Below are 20842 nucleotides of genomic sequence, written 5' to 3' on the forward strand. Positions count from 1 at the left end.
TCCGACACTTCCTTCCGACACTTCCTTCCTTCCTTCCTTCCTTCCTTCCTTCCTTCCTTCCTTCCTTCCTTCCTTCCTTCCTTCCTTCCGACACTTCCTTCCGACACTTCCTTCCGACACTTCCTTCCGACACTTCCTTCCGACACTTCCTTCCGACACTTCCTTCCGACACTTCCTTCCGACACTTCCTTCCTTCCGACACTTCCTTCCTTCCTTCCGACACTTCCTTCCTTCCTTCCGACACTTCCTTCCTTTCGACACTTCCTTCCTTCCTTCCTTCTGCCACTTCCTTTCCTCTTTCTACTCCCACAAAATTTCTGTTTTCAAATTTCACTGTGATGCTCCTTTAATAGCATTCACAAGTACATGGGGATCTTCTGACACGCCTTAAAGGTCGGCAAAATTCCTTAAATGTGACTCTAAAATTTTTTTGATGTGTCAAGCAATAGTGTGCATCTGCCTAAGGATGCAAAAGCAGACACATAGAGCAGAGACAGAGCATTTAAAATAGCACTTGGTCTATAAAGTGAGTGAAGTGGCTCTGTTAACCCTGCCCTCATGGTCTCTCCCACCTAATGCTGTCCTCTTTCACTTAGCCAAAGGTCCATTTATTCCCCAGTGACACCAGAGGCCCAGTTCAGCCCTAATGTGAGTGAATGCGAGTGCCATTGACCTCAGCTGAAAGAGCACATTTGTACCCCTGGGCTGAATCTGTTACCAGTTGTGTTTGTACATTCTGAAGCCAGTGCTCTGGAGGACTAGACTAAAAATGGGCTTGCCACACTTGTGCTTCAAAGACAGGTTTCTGACACTGTGTGGTAAATGCTACATAATAAATAAAAAGAGCAGAGGAAAAGACCCTGCTTGAGCGGCCCATGAGTACACGTCGTTAGGCAGAAGAGAAAGGAAACCAGTGGCAGTTGCCACACGAGGACTCTGCAATTCTAATGGAGCCAAGGCACTGCTGGCTCAGCAGCTAGGAGGCTGCACTCAGGAGTTGTGTGACCTCATTTTTGCCTAATCATTCAGCCCAAACTGGCACTTCCACAAAAGTTTACCAAGAACATTTGTGACGATTGATTTCTAAGCAGATGTTGGAATTGTTCGCAGATGAGCCCAAAATTCATTGCAAAAACAAATTCATCTTTTTTGAGGAACTGTGTGAGCATGTTCAAATGTTCTTGGGCTAAATATAGAAAATGAAAACCAACAGATTGTTAACTCTCTAAATGGTGGGACTTATTCATGGAGATCACTTGAATAATAGTTTTAAGAGTAGTTTGGATAAACAATCGAGTTACACAAATGATCTTGCAAGGAAAATGACAATAAATTCATAAAGTAAGATTATTTATTTTTGTGACCTTTATTCTTGGCTGTGTAACCTAATTTCAAAAAACAGGCCCAAGTACTATCTAATGTCTCTCTTTATTAAATTTCTGATGCAGAGCTTTATGGTTATTAATTATTCTTGGTCATTTGATGCATATTTTAATGTAACTTTCTGCAAATCTATAGCTTCTTTAAATGTGAATTTTCTGATTGAAAAAATCTTTCCGTATTTTACCCTCCATTCCAAGACCCTAGGTAGAGTTAATACATTTGAAAAACAGAAATACATACACACATTTCTACTGATTTGGTGAGGATTGTAGACTGAGTCCTTTGTCCGCTTTGTCCTTTAAAGTCTCTTGCACATAGATACATGTTAATGGTTGAATGGTGGAAGGTTTCAGCAGAAAAATAACAGAGAGTCCCTGAGATATTTGTATGATAAGGATGATAAGGATCTATCAGCTTTTCTTTTGGCCTTTGTGGCATATATCTATCTGCTTACTACAGATTTCTTCACCTTTATATGAAAACAGCTCAGCTCCTCTTCTCTGCCTTTCCTCTGTCCTTCAGATCCTCATGTCAGAGCCTGGGAAGCTGCTGCAAAAAGTCAAAGTTTGGCTCCAGGAGTACTGGAATGTTACTGACCTCATAGCTATCCTCCTGTTCTCTGTTGGGATGGTTCTCCGCCTGCAAGACCTGCCTCTGCGGAGCGACGGCCGCGTCATCTACTGCGTCAACATCATCTACTGGTACATCCGGCTGCTGGACATCTTTGGCGTCAACAAGTACCTGGGGCCCTACGTCATGATGATCGGGAAAATGGTAACAGCACTGGGCAATCCTCTTCTCTTTGGCAGTGTGTTCTTGGCTCAGTGTCCCTAGCCAGCAGCGTTGCTGCAGATCCACCCATATGATTTTTACATTTAGGCTAGAAATTGGTGCTTTACTGAATAAAAACCTCCAGAATTGAGGATGGGTATTTCCTCTTCTGTTAGATATGTATAATTTTCCTTTCTCTGACATCACTCTTCAACAGCAGAGCCACCCTACAGCCCGGTGTGCCTCACTTGCAGAAAGTACAAAGGACATTTGGTGATTTTAAAGGAAGGTGGTTTGTTAAGGTAAAGAAAAAATTGTTCAGGTGTGTAGTACCTTGAGACTCTCAATGTGTTGTGCTAGTCATGGTGTGTTCAAAACTGTAATGGTTATGGTGAAGACTGACCCTTCTACAGTTTGATCCACATCCACATGGTCTTCCATCTTTGAAGTTCAGGTGTGTCCTGGTGACATGAGGAATCCATTGGCATAAGTGCAACCTCTTTACCCTGGCCACATCAATCACACACCATAGCAGGAATATTAACAGCTTGTGTAATAGCAAATGCATGCACAAGGAATCAAGAGACATTTACTTCCGCATGCTTGACTTTTGACTTTTCAATTTTCAATTTTCATGTTTCCATTGAAGTGTTGCAATTAAGCAGCATTTTGCTTATTTCAGTTAGAGAAAATGGCTGGATTTACAGATGGACATGCACACATCCCTGATATTTGGATACCTGCATATGTAGCTGATACATGTGTACACATTTCACATACAGTATCCAGCTTTTCTTGTGTAAATCATGTCTGTTTCATGCATTTTGAGGTTTAAAATTTGGGGTTTTCTAAATAGATTAAAGCCGCTTGAAGCTCACTTTAAGTAAAAAAAGTAAAATTAACATTAACTCCTCTAGATGAAATACTGCTATCTGTTTGGTATGGGACAATAATCAGCAAGTCCAAACAGGCTGTCTGTTGTATTTATCTCACAATGGTCCTTTAAGGAAAGCTTCGTCCATCCTCACTATCATAAGAAAAGGGGACATGTATGAGTGCATGGGCTACAATATCTCCTTGGTATTACATTAGTCACAACAGGCACAGTGAGCAGGTGTAGAACTGAAATGCAAAATATACTTCCACTTACACACTCTATCCAACAGGGAACCATTGTCTTATCTCCTCAATTTACCAGCTTTCTACTGCAAGCCCACAGTGCTGGGTTTGACAAAGAAAAAAGAGCTTAGTGGAAAAAAAGCCAGGGAGAGAGATTGAGGGAAAACATGAAAGTGATAGTTGAGTTGTTATGTCCTGGAAAAGGGATTTTGAAGTTCCCTTCCTCCAAGAAAGCATAAAGGAGGTTGGCATGAGGTTTTGCAGAGCTCCAGAGTGAAAATACTCACCAGGAATACACATCAAAGAGAAAATACTGCTTTAGCAGGTTTCTTTTCTGCCACATTTGGACTCTCTTTCTGTCAGTGGATCTGGTGGTCACTGGGGCTTACACAATACAAAATGTATAAAACTTCTGAAAAAACAGCTACCCCTGTACTCTGCTTTATTTTTCAGAGATGCATGCACTTAAAGTTTCTGTGGTGCTAACACAGGCAGAGTGAGAAACAGTTCAATAATAGAGGGCCCATGTGCAACAAACTTCTAGTAGTCAGTGTTACAGGTGGCTGATAGGAGCCCAACTCCCCCAGCAGTACAAAGAGTGGTTCATTTTTTTGCTATGTCAGGCAGAAAGGAAGTGATTGAAATTAATAGCATTTTCATTCCTTTGTCACTCACATGTGTACAACAAATCAAACCTCACTCCACTTTCTGTGGAAAACAAATGCAGGAAAATCTCTAACCTCTGTGTGCTCAGTTTCTACATTAGAGGGTGTTGAATTTAGCAGCCAAATTGTTCTGAAGCTCTGGGCAGCTGTTAAAGGAGGCAAATTCTTCTATTTTGTGCCTTCCAGTTGCTTGGTTTTCATCATTTGTCCAACTTTCCTTGCACTTTCAGCCACTCTGGCACATCGCCTTTGCCCACACGTGCAATGCACAACCAGTTGGAGTTACTCAGATCAACCTCTCACATCTGTTTTCTCACCAGCTTACTCTCTTGTGCTACACATGCACTCCCTGAGAGCTTCACCTGCTGACTCTAGGCTGCTGCATGGGCTCTCTTGTGTATTTTTGTTTAAATCATGTGTCTCTCTACCTCCTCACGTTCTTCCAAATGTGTTGAAAGCTCAGTTCAGCACTGTGAAGGACATAAAGTTGATTATACATATTTCTACAAAGTAAGCACATCACAACTACTGAGGTCCTCAACAGACCATATTTAATGCCTGAGACCTTTTCTTGAGCTTCTATTGTAAATTTTAGACACAGGAGGAAAATTACGGCTTTTTCTATCTTTCCAGTGTTGAGGAGCTTTCTCTTCGTCTGCCTCTACACTTGCAGTCAATGAAATACCCATAATAAGTTTTACCTCTGGCCACTCTGAGCAAACATGCAAGGGAAATTAAGCAAGAAGCAGGAATGGGCTTGAGTTTTTTAAAAACAATAGGTTAAAGCAAAGATGAAGATACAAGGGGGAAACTGAATGGCCAAGCTTATTATTATCTACTGATTTCAGTAACAGAATATGCTTCTGCTTTTCTGATTTCTGCACAGTGATAGAACTAATTTCCTTTAGGAAATTTCAGGAATTAAATTGAATTAAATGACTGTGGAATGTCAAGAGAGTCAGAGGTATATCAGTTCCTTTAATGTGTGGAAATATCTGCATTTTTTAGCATTTCTGCAAATACAAAAGTTGAAATACAGTCAATTCTTTATTAAATTGTTCCCCAAAAAATTGTGTTTTAACACTTTTTTAAACAGATAACTGATGAGTTCTTTGGATTGCCTTGCTAAAACACCAATTGTAATTTGACATCACAGGCCAAAGGACATGATACAATGCTCATTAAAGTCAGTGGAAATTTGTCCATATATTTTATTGTATTTCAGACAAGTTACTGAGAGTTTAGAAGATACCCAACTGAGGGAGGAGAAATGTAATGTGGATCTTGAATGGGGAACAGCACTAAAAATTTTATTTCTTGCAACATGAGGTCATGAGGTCACATCCGTGTGACTCCTGATCAAAAATATTTGAAGCATTTAATACATTGTCTTAAATTGCCTCAAAATACTGATTTTGTTTATTTGTTTGCATGAAATTTTAAAATAGTTATTACATTACAGCATATCAAGTTATATATTGCCATCTGAAACAAAGTTTGATCAGACAAGAAAGGAGGAATCGGTTTTCACCTCTAGGTTTGTTCCCTAAAAGCAGTGAGAACTAAATGTCATTATTCAACTTTCCCATTTCAGGATGCTTTCTGAAGTACAATGATCTGGAATTTCCCTTCTTAAAGAAGTATTTTTTTGAGAGATTAATGCCCTGAGTTAAAGAGGACTGTTGATGGTTGACTTCACTGGTTTTTAATTATTTAAATAATTTCTTTTCCTCTCTCATGTCCCCAAGGTTATTTTCTATCTTTTCTGCTATTTTATGAACCTCAAGACTTTTGTTTTCCCCTGCTTTTTTGCACTTGTCCTTAGTTCCTTCTTTCCATCTTCCTGATTCTCTCTCATCTGACCCCTGCTCCGCTGGTGCCTTTCTCCTAGATCCTCTCTTTCTCTAAACACGAGCATAGCTTTTTCTCTGTAAGCCTCTTTTCTCTGGTACATACTTCCCCAGTGTTGCTTTGACCTCAGGTTGCTTTAAAATTGAAGAACCCCTGCAGGAATTCCAGCTCCACCTGCTGCAGGCAGGTCCCTCTTCCGCCAGCCCCATGCCACGAGCAGCCCTGCCCTGGGGCTGCAGCGGTGCCCCACGGAGCCACCAGGCACCAGCTGAGGTGCAGGCTGGGCTCACGCCTCTCTTGCAGGGAGGGCTGGATTCAGCTGAGCCGGAAAATGCAGAGACTGGAGGGAATAAAACTCATAAGGTTTAGAGGATTCTCAACTTGAGTTTTGGCAGAGACAAAAGTTATGTCCAGAACTGTGAAAAACGGCTCAGTTGTAACAATTATGAAGACCTGGCAAGTCTCTAAGTTTTAAAGGGATCTTACCAGGGACTTAACACAGCTCCCTTTTTTTTCACATTCACTTTGGGTAATCTCTGTTGTACCTGACTGATGCCCATTGTTCTGCTCCCTTGAGGGCTTTTTCTAGAACAGTGCTTCTTCTAATCTTCAGATCTATTCAGCATCTTGTAGGATTGCTGTCCCACATTTTTCAGGAACATTTTGAATGGATGGGCACTGTTTGCAAACACTAGTTAGTCTTGGGCATATGCGAATGAGGCCCTCAACAGTGGAGAAGAGCAGAGTTCACTGTCTGTTATCTGATTGGGGTTTTTTAATGTGGCATTTGTCAGACTCCCCCACCAAGCGGATTTTTATCCCAGCCAGTATCACAGCTTTCCTTTCTCACTGGTTACCACCATGGTGTCCCTTATGTTGCAGAAACAGGCTGTTCTGCCACCCGTTCCTCCGTATGTTAGCTGCAGCTCTCTTTGCTCCGAGATAATGACTACCAGTGAATAAAATTATCCATGTCAGTCCTTTTGCTTAGGTACAGTTGCCACGTGGTGCCTATAAACATCATCTCATGACCCTTGCCCAGACTCGGCTGCTGATTCCACTGAACCCATATATTCTTGTAGAGGCAACTGGTGTGACCAGATGGTACTCTGTATTTTCAAGCCTATTCATAACATTTGAATTGTTCTTGGAAGTCACGCTGGGTAAAACCAAGGACACGATAATACCACTTCACTTCTTTGAAAAATAATATTTTTTATGTGTAAATGAGAACGACTTTTCAAAATTTGTTTCTGAAAATTACGTTTCTAAGATTCACAGACCTTTTTCTTTTTTTGCAGTTCATGATAATAGGAATATGGACAAAAATTTCCTCTAATTGTTGTCCTTTCTCTCTCTTTTTCTCTCCTTTTTCCTGTCGTTACATTCAGATGATAGACATGATGTACTTTGTCATCATCATGTTGGTGGTTCTGATGAGCTTTGGTGTGGCAAGACAGGCCATTCTCTTCCCCAATGAGGAGCCTTCGTGGAAGCTGGCGAAAAACATTTTTTACATGCCTTACTGGATGATCTATGGGGAAGTGTTTGCAGACCAGATAGACCGTAAGCAAGTTTATGATTCTCATACTCCAAAGTCAGGTATCCAACTTTGATCAGATGATGTCCTATTAGATCATGTGTGTTTGCTCAATAAATGGCTCTGGGTTGAGGAACTTCTCCAACACAGAGAATGATCACAAAAGTATTTTTTTCAGCTAGTATTGGGGTGTCAGTTTCAGAACATGCTTCTGGCATCACTTGGCAATCATTTAACTGGAAATCTGTAATGCTAAATTATAGTGCATGTAGAGAAGGTTATAAATGTGTCCTTTTTACCAGCTTGGTGGCAAGAATCCCCTTCCTGGTATCCAACATGAATTTGGTGGTGTACTTGGGACACAAAAGGTCACTTATTTTTTCTCATCCCTTGGTTTATTTTTAGACCTAAATACTTTTTGTCTAACTTCATATTGATGATCATGTCTAATAATTAGGGGTCAGACCTTTCAGCTCCTGTATTTGATAGGGATCTAACCTGATGAGTTTTCTTTTCTCTGTTACCTTTTCAGTACTGCATTTAACTTAAACCCTGTGATGCAATTCTTTGGGTCTAATAATTAGATCCATTTTTAGAATATTGCTGCTGCTTTTTTTTTGTTGTTTGTTTTGTTTTGTTTTGTTTTGTTTTGTTTTGTTTTGTTTTGTTTTGTTTTGTTTTGTTTTGTTTTGTTTAGAAAGCAAAACTGTGCTCACACCAATGCAAACAGGAAAAGAGACAGTATTAAATATATTATCTCCTCAGGATTCATCAGATAGGTGATCAGGAAAATGCTGGTTTGCTGTTTAGTTTAAATCTTGGGGTCCCACTCAATGCATTGCCACCAAATGAGAGATCTGGTCATGAGAAACGATGCAGTAGATGACCAAACTAAGAATCACAAACAATATCATCTTTTGCAGCTACTGTCATGTAACTGATGTTCATCATTCCTACTTAACTACATGCAAGTCTTGGCAGGATTTGGAAGTCAGTACCTTTTCCAGTGGCAGATGGCTTCCATTAAAGCTCTGTTTAGGATATTTCATTTTATTCTATGTACCATCTTAGGAAATTACATTATTTTCAAAATTTATTCGATGTTTGTTCAGTAGTGAGAAAAATTGAGTGAAAAAAAATTTTCCTGATCTGATTAAAAGTAGTAAATGTATCTATATCACAAATAATGCCCCCAGTTGAATATAGTTTCAGTATCCCATGGCAGATGTTGCAGCAGTTTCATGTTGACATCTTCTTCCTGGCTAGCACAGTATCATTATTCTGGATACAGATGAAACCTCCTTTTTATCTTTGCTTCCCTGCTTGGTTTTCAGAGGCAGCATGGCATGCAAGGAAGTAAGCAAATACCTATAATCACAAAATTTCTCACTATGTTTTCACTTTTTACCCAATTCCCTCATTTTTATCCTTTACCCTATACTTTTATTTTTAAAAATTCATTAATTTCAAAGGTGTAATAGTTGGGGATATAAAACTTTGTCTTGCTCTGAAGGCATATTTTAGAGCAATAAAGATTTGTACCATTAAAACAATGCTTCCTTCTACAAGCAGAATAATGTCTGTCCCTCTATAAGTGGCCATTTATTGATATTGTACTGAGTAACTACCGTAGTGCAAAACATGTGGCAATTGGCTGAATAAAGTGTTCTTGGTTTTTTTTTTTTTAAATGAAGGGCTGATTACAGTTTAGAACCCATAAATTTTAGAAACTGAAGGGTGTTTAAGTATGGAAACAGGGTGGCAGACTGCGCACCCTTGCATGAGGATTTGTGTTATTTAGATGCACAACATTTAAATAATGCAAAAAGATGCAGAGTAATTATTTCTGAAGCTTAGGGAAAGTAAAATTCCTGGTGGCCTAAACTCCGGCTTTACATATAGACATATTTTTCTACCTGTGTCGCAGAAATTTGGAGTTGCAGCAGAAGTGATGATGTCAAAATGAAAAGCAAAACCTACTTCCTCCTTCCTGAGAGGCAGATGATGCAGGGAATTAGAATCTGCCACTCTCCTAGCACAAATTGTGTACAGTATGTCATGTCTGTCTGATGCTCAGTTGTCTCAAAAATGTTATCTGTGAAATAGATTGGCAGCACAAGCAATAGTTGATGATGCTGTTACACAATCAAAATGACCCAATGGACACGCAGAAGGTTTTACTAGTATACTCACATTTTTTCAGTGTTTGAACATTTGCTGTTATTTATGTTTTCCATGTTGTTCTAAGCTAATGTTTAAGCGCTACAGTGTTTGTACTTTCTCAAATAAGATAAGCATGTTCTAAAATTGTTATGCTACATCTAAATTGCAATTTATCTTCATGATTTAGAGCACATTCTTTTTTTAATCTGTATTATTTTAACAACAAAAAAAGGGGGTTGCTTTGTGATTTTGTTTATATTTTGATGTTTAATATTGCTACATTATTAGCAAACTTGGGTTTCAGTAAAAGTGCTGATCATGGAAAAGCATGTTTATTTGAGCTACTCTCCTGGAAATCAATCCTGGTATCTGAGAAAAGTACAGAAAAGTAGGCTACTCTAACATCTCTAATGTACATTTTTTAAGAAAAATCAGTTTTATCTATTTAATAGATTATTATTTTTATTTCATTTGTGAAGCATGCCATCAAGGATGACCAGATACAATGCCTGAGTCCATCTCATCAGCTGGCAGCCTTTTCATCCAGTGGGTCTACTGTGATTTTTGTTTCAGCACACTGCTAAATGTCTTGTTCTAAAACAGTGCATATTTACTTTTTTTACCCCTCGTTTCTGTATTCATATCATTTTTTAAGGAAAAATATGTAAGCTGGAGTATGTGTTAATGTCCTGTTGGTATGTGATCTCATCTTCAACTCAAAAGTGAGGACACATTATATCCTCACTTCTGGGATTATGAACACATTATTCAGTGGTGGTGTTTATTATCAGTGATGTCCATAACTGCTACAAACCTACAAATTTCTGCCTAAGAGTCAGTTGTAAAGTGGGGTGGAAGAGAGTAAATCTTTTAGATCTGTGTTCAAATTTTCAGGTTAAGTCGACAAAACCAGAAAAACCACTCTCTAAGTAGTTCCTCTCAGACTGGCAGTTCATCATAATATGACCACTAAAAAATCTAAAAGGCTTGTCATATTAAACAGATGCTCCATATGAAAATATGTAGAATTGGAATGGTAGGCTTCAGTGATTCTTGGATGAAGAGAGTGTGAGAAGTGAGAACACTGCTGAATGTGCCTGAAACATGCTGAGGGAGGAGCCACAGACAGCAGCACATGGCAGAGTGACTGCTGCCAGCAGTGGGGACATCCTGGTCTCCTGGCGCCCTTTCAGTCAATCCAGTCCACAGCCCAGCTCCGCGTGGCCTGGGGAATGGGGAACTAGAAAAGACAGACTTCACTATCACAGTGCAATCATAATGGTCTTCCTCTAGGTGTTTGAGCAGGAAATGAGTAGAATTTGATCTATAAACAAAGGACGTGCAATTACAGTTAATTAGACCATATTTTCCCCATAACTGTATGCAGATGTTCAGAACATTCCATGTAGCTGATCTGGCAGTGACAGAAGGTTTCACATTCCATGTTGTCTACTCAGGAAGTTTTAGCAATTTCATGAAGCAGTCTTTGAAAGTATGTAATGATCAAGGAATAGTCAAGCTACTATAGTATACTATGATAGTCAAGCTACTTCATGGAAAAGTCCAACCAGTCCAAGTGAAACATCAATCATGACTGAAACCAACTTGAGCTATTGAGTTTTGACTTGGGCCTAGAAAACTCCAATTACCAACTATTGGGATTCAGATAAAGGCTTAGACCTTAGAATTGAAAGCAGGCAGTAAGCTAATCAAAATTATAAATTATTTAAAGGTCGGGAAATTAAAAATTAATATGTTTCAGGAAAGGAATAATAATAAGAGCTTGATAAATTGAAAAAAATAGACTGATCTCAATTATGTAGTTGAGTAAAAATATATTATTATCCACTGATAGCTGGGGGAGGAAGGAGAATCTGAATCAGGGAGCTGGTGATGGCACGTGCAACTGTCTCACTTGGAGGCTGTCTTTCCTAATGCATCTGTGCCTTGTGCTGCCCAATGGGATCCGTGGGGCAGCAGCCAGCCATGTAACTGCTTCAGTGGATGCCTGTCCAGAAGTGGATTTCCCACAAATACTGTAAAATCTCTCCCTCAGTTCACCTCATGTTGGCACTTGTGCTAGCAGTTTTAGCCAGGAATATTCATAGGACAGTTCTCACCTGTGAAGAACTTTTTTTCACCTTACAACTATCTGCCAACTATCTGCCCCTCCAGAATACTATGGATACAGAAGGATATAAGAAATACTGAAATGGAAATGTGAGTTTGTTGGTAAAAAACATGTAGGTCGAGGACGTAAATGCCAGGTTGGGAAATGGCAGTTGTCTGTAGAAAATGAACATCAGAGCTCACATTTTCCTGTATTCAGAAGGCCAAGAAACTGAACCTGCTGTTAGTCAACATGGCTTCTGGGAAGATTTTCAGGTTTTCCTGGTGTCTCACAGGTTGGATTTCCATCTGGATTTTTTTACCAGCTGGCAGTACTTCACGTGCCATCTGGAATCTGAAGGACAGTCTGAATTTATTTCTTATGTCTATTTCTGTTTTGGAAAAACCTACCTAGTTTAAGAGGAAAGGATGGGACCTCTTTCTGTTTCAATTGTATTACAGGAATATCAAGTAACCAGAATGCAATAGTTTCAGAAGATGAGAGACTCTCATACACAGGTTTTAACTACTCAATGATCTTCAGAGTAAACTATAATTAATACGAAAAACTTAAAAATTCTTTAAATTTCTTAATCTTTTAGATCTGTTTAAGTTTTACAATTCTTGAAAATTTCTTTGTACAAATGAAAATTACATACTAAACTCTTTATGACCTTACAGGCTGCATGCTTTTCAATAGGAGCTTCCTATTTGGCCTGTCATTTGCATGGACATTTCTGGAATTAGAACAAACAGAACAGAAAGCTCTGTACAAAACAGAATAAATCATACCTGTGGCAATAATTTTAAGGTTGTTAGACAAAGGTGGTGGATAAGATTTTTGCACAGACTACAAACAATTTTGAAAGTCTCTCTGGGCTGGATTGCAGCAGTATTCCCATATCTAGCACTCCTGATGTTCTAATTCAAGTTCTATTTGGTTGGCTATTTTTAATGGGGTAAGGAGTAGAGTAGAGGAAGAATAAAGCACTAGAGTGAACAAGAAAAATACAGGGATTTACTATAAATTATTATTAAAATACCATCAGATTGAAGAGACCCTTCAAAGTCACATTTAATGTGGCCTGGGTCAAGAAGCAACATGGTCAGGATGCTACAGTTAAAGAAATGTTCTTGAAGTAAGGAGACACTGTTCAACTCCCTGGATATTTCTATTGATGAACAGAGTAATTCTGTGAAATTCAGAGTTTGCAGACTTTAGCATTTTCTCCATCACTGAAGAAGAAAACAACTTTAGAAAGGCCCCTTAATATTTTTGGTGGGGGGGCAATGCATTTCAATATTTACCAGCCTGGTAAGCTGGTAAGGCTGCTTAGACATTTGGTTCAGAAATTATAAAATACTTTCACATATTTTGGGTTCATTGTGGGTCAAAATTGGAAGGTGTCTACATACTCATAAATAGGATGATGGAAGTGCATTAAAAATAATCAGACTTGAATTTTTAAAAAAATTTTGTTTTGTTATTTGGTTGCACTTATTTGTTTCCACTTTATTTATAATTGTGAACACAGGAAAGCATCCCTCAGTTTATTGTGATTTCAAACCAATCAATTTGTATTGTAAAAGTGGTATCCATTTTTATAGGAGAAGTTTTCATGAAAGGCAAAAAGCTGTTCAGTGGCAGAGCTGTTCAATTGTGCCATTTGGTCTTTTCATTATTTCCCACACCTGCTCTGGAAGGGTGCAGCTGGGGTAAGAGTCATGATGCAGAAACTCACCAGCATCCTTTGCCAACCCCTCCACCCAACACACATTAAATGTGGACAGTGTCCTTGTCATGACAGTAATTACAGCAGGGAAATTCCTCCTGAGCTCTGCCTCCACGATGGGCCTGAAACCCACAGCAGCTTGAATTACTTTTGGGTTTTTTTGCAACTATTCCCTGGACAGGAAAGAGGAAGTGTTAAGAATCCAGCAAGGAAGTCCCAGCAGGAAACTGTAAATGGGAGTCAGAAAGAAAAAATAAGCATGGAAAGAGATTGTGAAAAAGGAAGCAAGGGATGCAAAAAGCATGTACATCTAAACGTGTCAAGAGGCAATGTTTGAAAGCTTTGTGAAGTTAATTCATATAATTTAAATTAAAACTCCAACCATTTACTGTTTTCTAAAGCCTAAGTTCAGGACATAGTGTCTGAACTTTATTCAATGGCCTGTAGGTATCAGAGCTGTTGGCTTTTTCAGCTAACTGAGATTGGCATATCATTATGCTACCAGAATTTGCTTCTTCAGTAAAGCATTTTGCTAGAATTAAGTGTTCTATGGTTTGTGTTAGAGCAAGGCTATAATGTAAAACAGATTAGTCAAATTTGCATACATGTTAATATTGGGCTTTGAAATATATTACAATATATTAATGCACATATTACAAAAATTATTTCATCTCTCCAAAAATAATTCATATTTTGAATTATGTTATACATGAAGGGCAGAGCAGATTCCTCAGGGGTGAGGCAGAGTACATACCTTCAATTAACCATAGAGAAAAAAATCCTTGAAAATACATGTCATAGTTTAAATATGAAAGAAGATGTTCAATGACATGCCATGGAACACAGACTTCTGCATTTTTGAGCACATGTCATATGTTTTCTCCTGCAGCTGAAGATGTGAAAATTAAGTGGTGGCTTAGCTCTCCATTAGTAAGGCAAGAAATGAGTATTCCCATGCACCTACAACAAAATATGCAAAAGAGAAAAGAGAAAAACTATTGCAAAGCTTCAGGACAAGCTGAACCACAATGGGTATGATAGAATAGACTGTGGGAACATGTCTGCAAAAAAAATCTAATTTGGCCATCACTGAGTGGCACATACCAACAGAGATTACCCACTTGTAAGCAAGTGGAGCTGGAGAAATATTTCTTGTCTTCTTAACTGTTTTTTTTTCCCAGATTAAATTCTATGTTTTTTAGGGGGAAAAAAGGGATAATAGAATTGGAACCAGAGTTGGACCTGAGTTTTTGATCTAATTTATCTAAGGTTTGAAAAATGCTTTTCAAAATTTTTCTTATTATTTGGAAAGATATTATTTGTTCTGTTTCCAGCACAAAAGAGGACAACAGGTTTCAGATACTGTGATTGTTCTATCACTGGTGAAATCACAATGGGTTTTGGTACTTTGTTGTATTGGACTTTGTACCTCTGACTCAATAAATGAGCAAGTTAATGTTTCCACACAAACAGAGATGTAAGTTTCACACTGAGTGCTGATAGCAAGAGGAATTGAATGGTGCAGTTTTTGCTGGGTGAAGGCCAAGAGCAGAGAGCTCCACACTCCCAGCCCTACACTGATGGTATTTTGAATGTCTAAATGAAACCAGTGCTTGAAGCAGTGTGGAAATAGCCCTGCCTTAAAATGATTTGCAAAGTGATGTTTACTGAGAAATGAAGAATTGCATAGTCTCAGCCTGCTCCAGTAATAAAATGTGGTTTTGCAAACAGGAAGGACTGGTAACACCATGTGCCCAAATACAATGGAGCTGCTGATAAAAAGCAGGGTTACCCGTATTCCACTCTGGGACTTCTTTTTCAGTGAGTTGAATATTTTTGGACAGGTCACGTAGTCTTGTGTCAGTCACATATGGCTACAATGGTTCTGTGTGTAATAGTGCCCAAAACGAAGTACCAAAATCACACATAATGTAATATGATGGCCATTACAGACATCCACAAGTGAATGTCAAGCTCAGTGAACCAAGTTCAGAAGAACATTTTCAAGAAAATGCAATGGTTGGTACTGGAAATGTGAATTTCCTGCCGTACAATGAAATTCTACATATGGCATCATCAAACCTCATTTTCCATGAAGTCGATACAAAACCTCCAATGAAATCACTAGGAACTGAGCCAGTGCTGCGAACTTTGGAAATTCCTCACTTAAACTTCTTTTTGATGGGGATGAGGGAAAGCTAGCTGTAGTGCTGTGCAAAATTTACTAAGATGGCTTGTATTTGTAAGCTACTGCTTCCATAATTTCTCAAAGTGCTGATTATGGAGATCCGTAGAACCACCAGGACTGAAGCTGCAGAGACATAAACTGAACCCGTGCTTGGAGATGAAGATAATCCTTCACTGCACATGAAGGCATATTAAAACACAAGCAGGGAAAACTATTTCACCATGTTTTCTCTCCCCTTGCTTCAGTTCTACAACATTAATATCAAGAACATTTTGATTCCAATGTATTTGTGGAATAAACAGGTGGCATCTCTGCTGCATACATGTCCCTGTACCTGGTTCAGTAAAGACTTGATAATCTCCCCCACTGTTTCTAGGCATACAGTCAAGAGTCCTTAATAGCAGAAAGTCATTATGACTATGTCCTAGAGGGGCTTGACACTGCAGCGCACAGCAATAAATGTCTACTCTTTCATTTACTTTCATGGACTTCCTTTTCCTTATTTATCACATCCTTCTCAATCAATAAAAAATACAAGGTTTTCACTGTTAAATAAATAATATGCAAGCTTTTTTGTAGGATTAAACAATTCAATAATTTCATTTTCACAGCCACTAATTGCCACCAGACTACCATATTATTTAGTATTATATATGCAAATAGGCAGCTTACTCACACAAGGCATGTGTCCTGAGAGAAATATCTTGATACCCATAGCACATAACACAAAATAACAAGAACTACAGTATGTAAAATCTGTGATACCAAGCATAAACTTCTGAGGGGAGAACGTCAATGCCATTGCTATTTGGATGATATTGCCTTGGCAGGCAAGCCATTATAAATATTTAAATATTTCCGCACAAACTACTGAAAAAATAAGTTTCATTCCCATTTTGCATTTTTTTGTTTCTAAATTTTGTTCCCAGCACCTTGTGGTCAAAATGAAACCAGAGAAGACGGCAAAATTATCCAGCTACCTCCCTGCAAGACAGGAGCATGGATCGTTCCTGCCATCATGGCCTGCTACCTCTTGGTAGCAAACATCCTTTTGGTGAATCTCCTCATTGCAGTTTTCAAGTGAGTGACACTTTACAAAATATAGAATTGGGGAGGATGCATATTGTTCACAGCCTACGAAGACTGCTGAGCTTTGGCTTTGGCTGAGATACATTTTCCTAGGATGTAAGGGGGAGAGGGAAAGAGGCTTGTCTCCAGGAAACAAGGGAAATGCCAAGTTTTTCACATTGTGCTCATTTACAAGGACAGACACCTGATGGGAACCCGGGCAAAGAAGCCAAATAAGACTCAGTTATGGCATCATTCATTCCCAATAGGGAAAACCAAGGTAAAAATACTTCCCCATCTCAATCGGATGTTATAAGACCCAGGGTTGTACAGTGCAGACATTTACAATCATAAGGTACTTCAAAAAGGCTGATTATCACCATGCTTTGCCCAGGCAAAAACTTCCTCTTTTGTTCTGCTTCCTGTTCTTGTGACAAGGAAACATTTGCCAGCATTATTGAAATGTATCTAGTTATGATGCTGTCATGTCATCTTTGGCAAAGCACCCAAAACCATTTTCAGTCTGATGTTATTTTCTTCTTCTTGCCTTCTAGCAACACGTTTTTTGAAGTCAAATCTATATCAAACCAAGTTTGGAAGTTTCAAAGGTACCAGCTCATCATGACATTCCATGAAAGACCTGTTCTCCCACCACCTCTGATCATTTTCAGCCACATGACAATGATATTTCAACACCTCTGCTGCAGATGGAGGAAGCATGAAAGTGACCCAGATGAGAGAGACTATGGATTGAGTAAGACTCAGATGATGCAGAAAGGGGGCTTTACAATTCCTTTCATAATGTCTAGTGTTTGACATGCATGAAGTCAAAGCCCTGAACCTTGATAACCTTCCCAGCAAAGTAACAACTCTCACCTGCAAAAACCTTACCTAAATTAGTTAGTTTTACCTGATTTGCCCAACCCTTCATTCTCTTTGCAATGTTAAGGAGGCTGTGTTTTTCTGGAACTATTTGGGGTTGTTGCCTGTTTGTTCCTTCAAAGCGGAGAGGTTTGTTTTGCTGTTACTAGTGGTCCGTTATTGCTGGAATTCTTCTCACTCCATGACAGTTCCAGCTTTATTTTTGAAAATACAGAGCAAACAGCACATACTTCTCCTGAGCACACTTTTTTCCTAGATAAGCTTAGAGATGGTAAAAGGCAATTTTGTTTACATAATCTCTCCTTGACTCTGACTCAGACTGGAGGAGTAGTTCCTCAACAGGCTTTAAATGAAGTCCCATAACCATGATGAGAAACCTGTCAGATTATTTTGATAATGCTTTCCTCTTCTCTATCTTTGAGTTAGAATATCTCCACCTTGCCCAATGTGCATGCCAGAGGCAGGGAGCTAAGGAATGTGTATCTCTGCCCAGCATTAGCCCATGCCACAGCCCACTTCTCTGTGAGGAGGTAGCAGGATCACTTGTGGCCCTGGAGATGCAGCCAGACGTCTCTCCTCCCACTCCCATCACACTGCTGCCTGCAGATGTCACTTCTGGCTACATCAGACAGACCCCTCCATGCTCAGACTCCTTCCTAGCAGTCTGCTAATCTCATTATTTGTCTGTTAGGTTAAAGGTGGGCTTTGGCTTTCACCATCTGTCCAGTCATGACCAGCAGCTGTGCTTAGATCTCATGAAATCAGAACATATTCATGTTTGGTCAGCATTTGCCTGCTTAGGTGCTTCTGTCTACAGAATCATATATAACTAAAGCACTAATTCCATAATTAACAGCATCTATCTGTTTACATATCGAAATGCCACATACTTGCTTATGAAATTTAAGTCCACGAGTTTCACAAATAAGAATGTAGTTAGTTCACATGTTAATATTTGCCAAATTCTTATTTCTCAATTTTTTTCCACAGAACTTTTCATAACTGAGGATGAATTGAAAAAGGTCCATGATTTTGAAGAGCAGTGCATAGAAGAGTATTTTAGAGAAAAGGATGACAGATTCAACTCCTCCAATGATGAAAGAATCCGTGTCACTTCAGAAAGGTGCACTTCTTTGTTCTCATAAGTTAATCTGGAAATGTGTTTCTGTCACCACCCTCACTCTTTCTTTTTTTCTTGTAAAAGGAAATGAAGTAATTTTGGTAAGTTGTAATTAAAAAGTAAAGTGATAAAATGTGATGAGTTTATTTTCTCTTTTTCTGGTTTGTGATTTTGGGTTGGTTTTTTGGGTTGGTTTTTTGGGGGGGTTTATTGTTGGTTTTTTTGTTGTTGATGTTGTTTGTTTTGTTTTTTGGGGGGTTTTTGGTTTTTTTGGTTTTTTTTTGCTGAAGCATATGTGTTTAAGGCTGGGCTAGGTGTGGCTCTGAGGGAAACCACACCTAACTACCTGTTCTAAGGGAAGATGTCCCTGCCCATGGTAGGAGGGTTGTAACTGAATGGTCTTTAAGGTCCCTTCCAACCCACATCACTGTATGATAAGCTTTGTAAGGGGGATCTTTTATCCAGTTGTATTAAAGTATAACTGATGCAGTGAGAGGCACCAATTATGCTTGCATTTCAGCTCTTGAAACAGGATTTCAGGGCACAAGTAGACACAACAAAATGGGAGTAAGTTAGAGTTCCTCAATGAAAAACCTGACTTTAGAGTTTATCTGTGAGTGATTCAGATAAAAAGCAAGCCTTGTTTTGGGATAGCCTGGCTAGGTAAGCTAGTTTCATTGGAACAAATAGCAACATGGATTTTAGATGGAATGAGACCTTTCACCTACAGTAATGCACAGAGTGAAAAGGCAATACAGTAATTTAGTGGAAGTTGCTAGTCTGCAAATTCAAATGATATTGGAGGGGAAGTTGGTAAGGCATGGAATGGCTACCTTGTAAAGGATGGCCAAGTAATACAGCATTCCTGGGTCTGGAAGAGACAAATGAGGGATGAAATTATAGAGGTCTGTGTAAGTGTGAGAGCAAGGAAAGGGTGAACAGAAATCAATTGTTTGCTGTCACGCTCAGAACAAGATATAGGGGAGTAAGAGAATAATTTAGCAGGATCCTGTGTTCAAAATAAACAGAAAATAGGTGATCTTTTTTTTCCACTCTCTAAATAGTGTAACAGAACAAATTTTTGAAAGATGGTGAGGTCTAAAAGAAGCTGATGATGTCAGCTAAAATGCTACATGCATTCAAACAAGACTAGACAAGCTTATGAAAGAGAAATCCAGTAAGGACTGCTAAATACATAGAGATCATGTTGAGCACATAAAGTTCCTGAGCAAAAAATATGAAAGACTGAAATATATACAGGCAAAAGAACTACATATACTTCAAAGTAAGATAGTAGATAAACTGGTCTGTGGTCCAACTGAGTACCTTTTTTTTCTTGTGGTCTGGTGGCCACAGAACTGAACTGAAATGTCACAGATGCAGGTTCAAATCTCTGAGTATAGCTTTTCATTTGGTAGCCATGGAAGAAAGAGGTATCTTTGAAGAGCTGTAAATAAGAAGTAATGTAGCTAGGTCCTCTCCTACATCATGCAAGTGCTGTAAGTCCTTGAAAATGAAACCATAACAGGCTGCCTTTCCATTCTGTGCTGACCCTTTTTTGTAGGAAAAGAGCCCTTATCCCTAATTTAAATGAAAAGTTTAAAGCACCTTGTTCCAGAATCAAGCTCCTGAATATGAATCCTAAGTGAAGGCAAACACCTGAGCCTCACAGAGAAATAGCTCTTTAAAAATCCATTTATCTTAGCCAATAGTTTAATGCGGAGACCAGGGTGCCCCAGCTCTGTAAGAGAGATCCAGGCAGTGACCCTGTGGGGTACACAGGTCACTCCCAGGCCCAATCAGTGACATCCCAGGTGAATGCAGTTCTTACTACATAATAGGTCTGAAGAATATTTAAAAGATACTTGAGGAATCAGGGCTATCTGAGTACCGTACATAACGCATTTTAGAAACAGCATGCCTGGGTCTTTTATTTTGCCTGCAGTCGTGACCAAGTCCTCTTAAATCTAAACCTCTTGTCTTGGTTCCAGCCAGGATGAGGTTAACTTTTGCAGTAGCCAGGAAGGGGTGGGAGGACCCTGAGGTTGTTTGATACCACCTTATGTCCTTGTCAGGAGCATGGGAAAGGGATTCTTGCTTCTTAGGAGGAGGGATTCCTTCTGGTAGAGAAAACATGATGGATGGAACAGGGCATTTTCACTGTAAATATTTATCCTCCTTCTCCTTCTTCTTCTCTTTCTCTTTCTTCCACCTTTTGTTGTAGCTTTGTTGTTGTTACTGTTTATTCTC

At 39.1% G+C, this 20842-nt stretch overlaps 1 protein-coding gene across 1 annotated transcript in view; it reads left to right on the forward strand.

The window, feature by feature from the left end:
- Nucleotides 1-20842, forward strand: part of TRPM3 (transient receptor potential cation channel subfamily M member 3) — a 409030-nt gene that overhangs the window by 380006 nt on the left and 8182 nt on the right. The window contains exons 21-25 of the mRNA XM_058824044.1: nt 1906-2157; nt 7181-7355; nt 16452-16602; nt 17145-17344; nt 18463-18595. Coding sequence (XP_058680027.1) covers nt 1906-2157; nt 7181-7355; nt 16452-16602; nt 17145-17344; nt 18463-18595 — 911 coding nt within the window. The remainder of the gene's footprint in view (nt 1-1905; nt 2158-7180; nt 7356-16451; nt 16603-17144; nt 17345-18462; nt 18596-20842) is intronic.

The sequence above is a fragment of the Ammospiza caudacuta genome, chromosome Z (assembly GCF_027887145.1).
Source record: "Ammospiza caudacuta isolate bAmmCau1 chromosome Z, bAmmCau1.pri, whole genome shotgun sequence".
NCBI lineage: Eukaryota > Metazoa > Chordata > Aves > Passeriformes > Passerellidae > Ammospiza > Ammospiza caudacuta.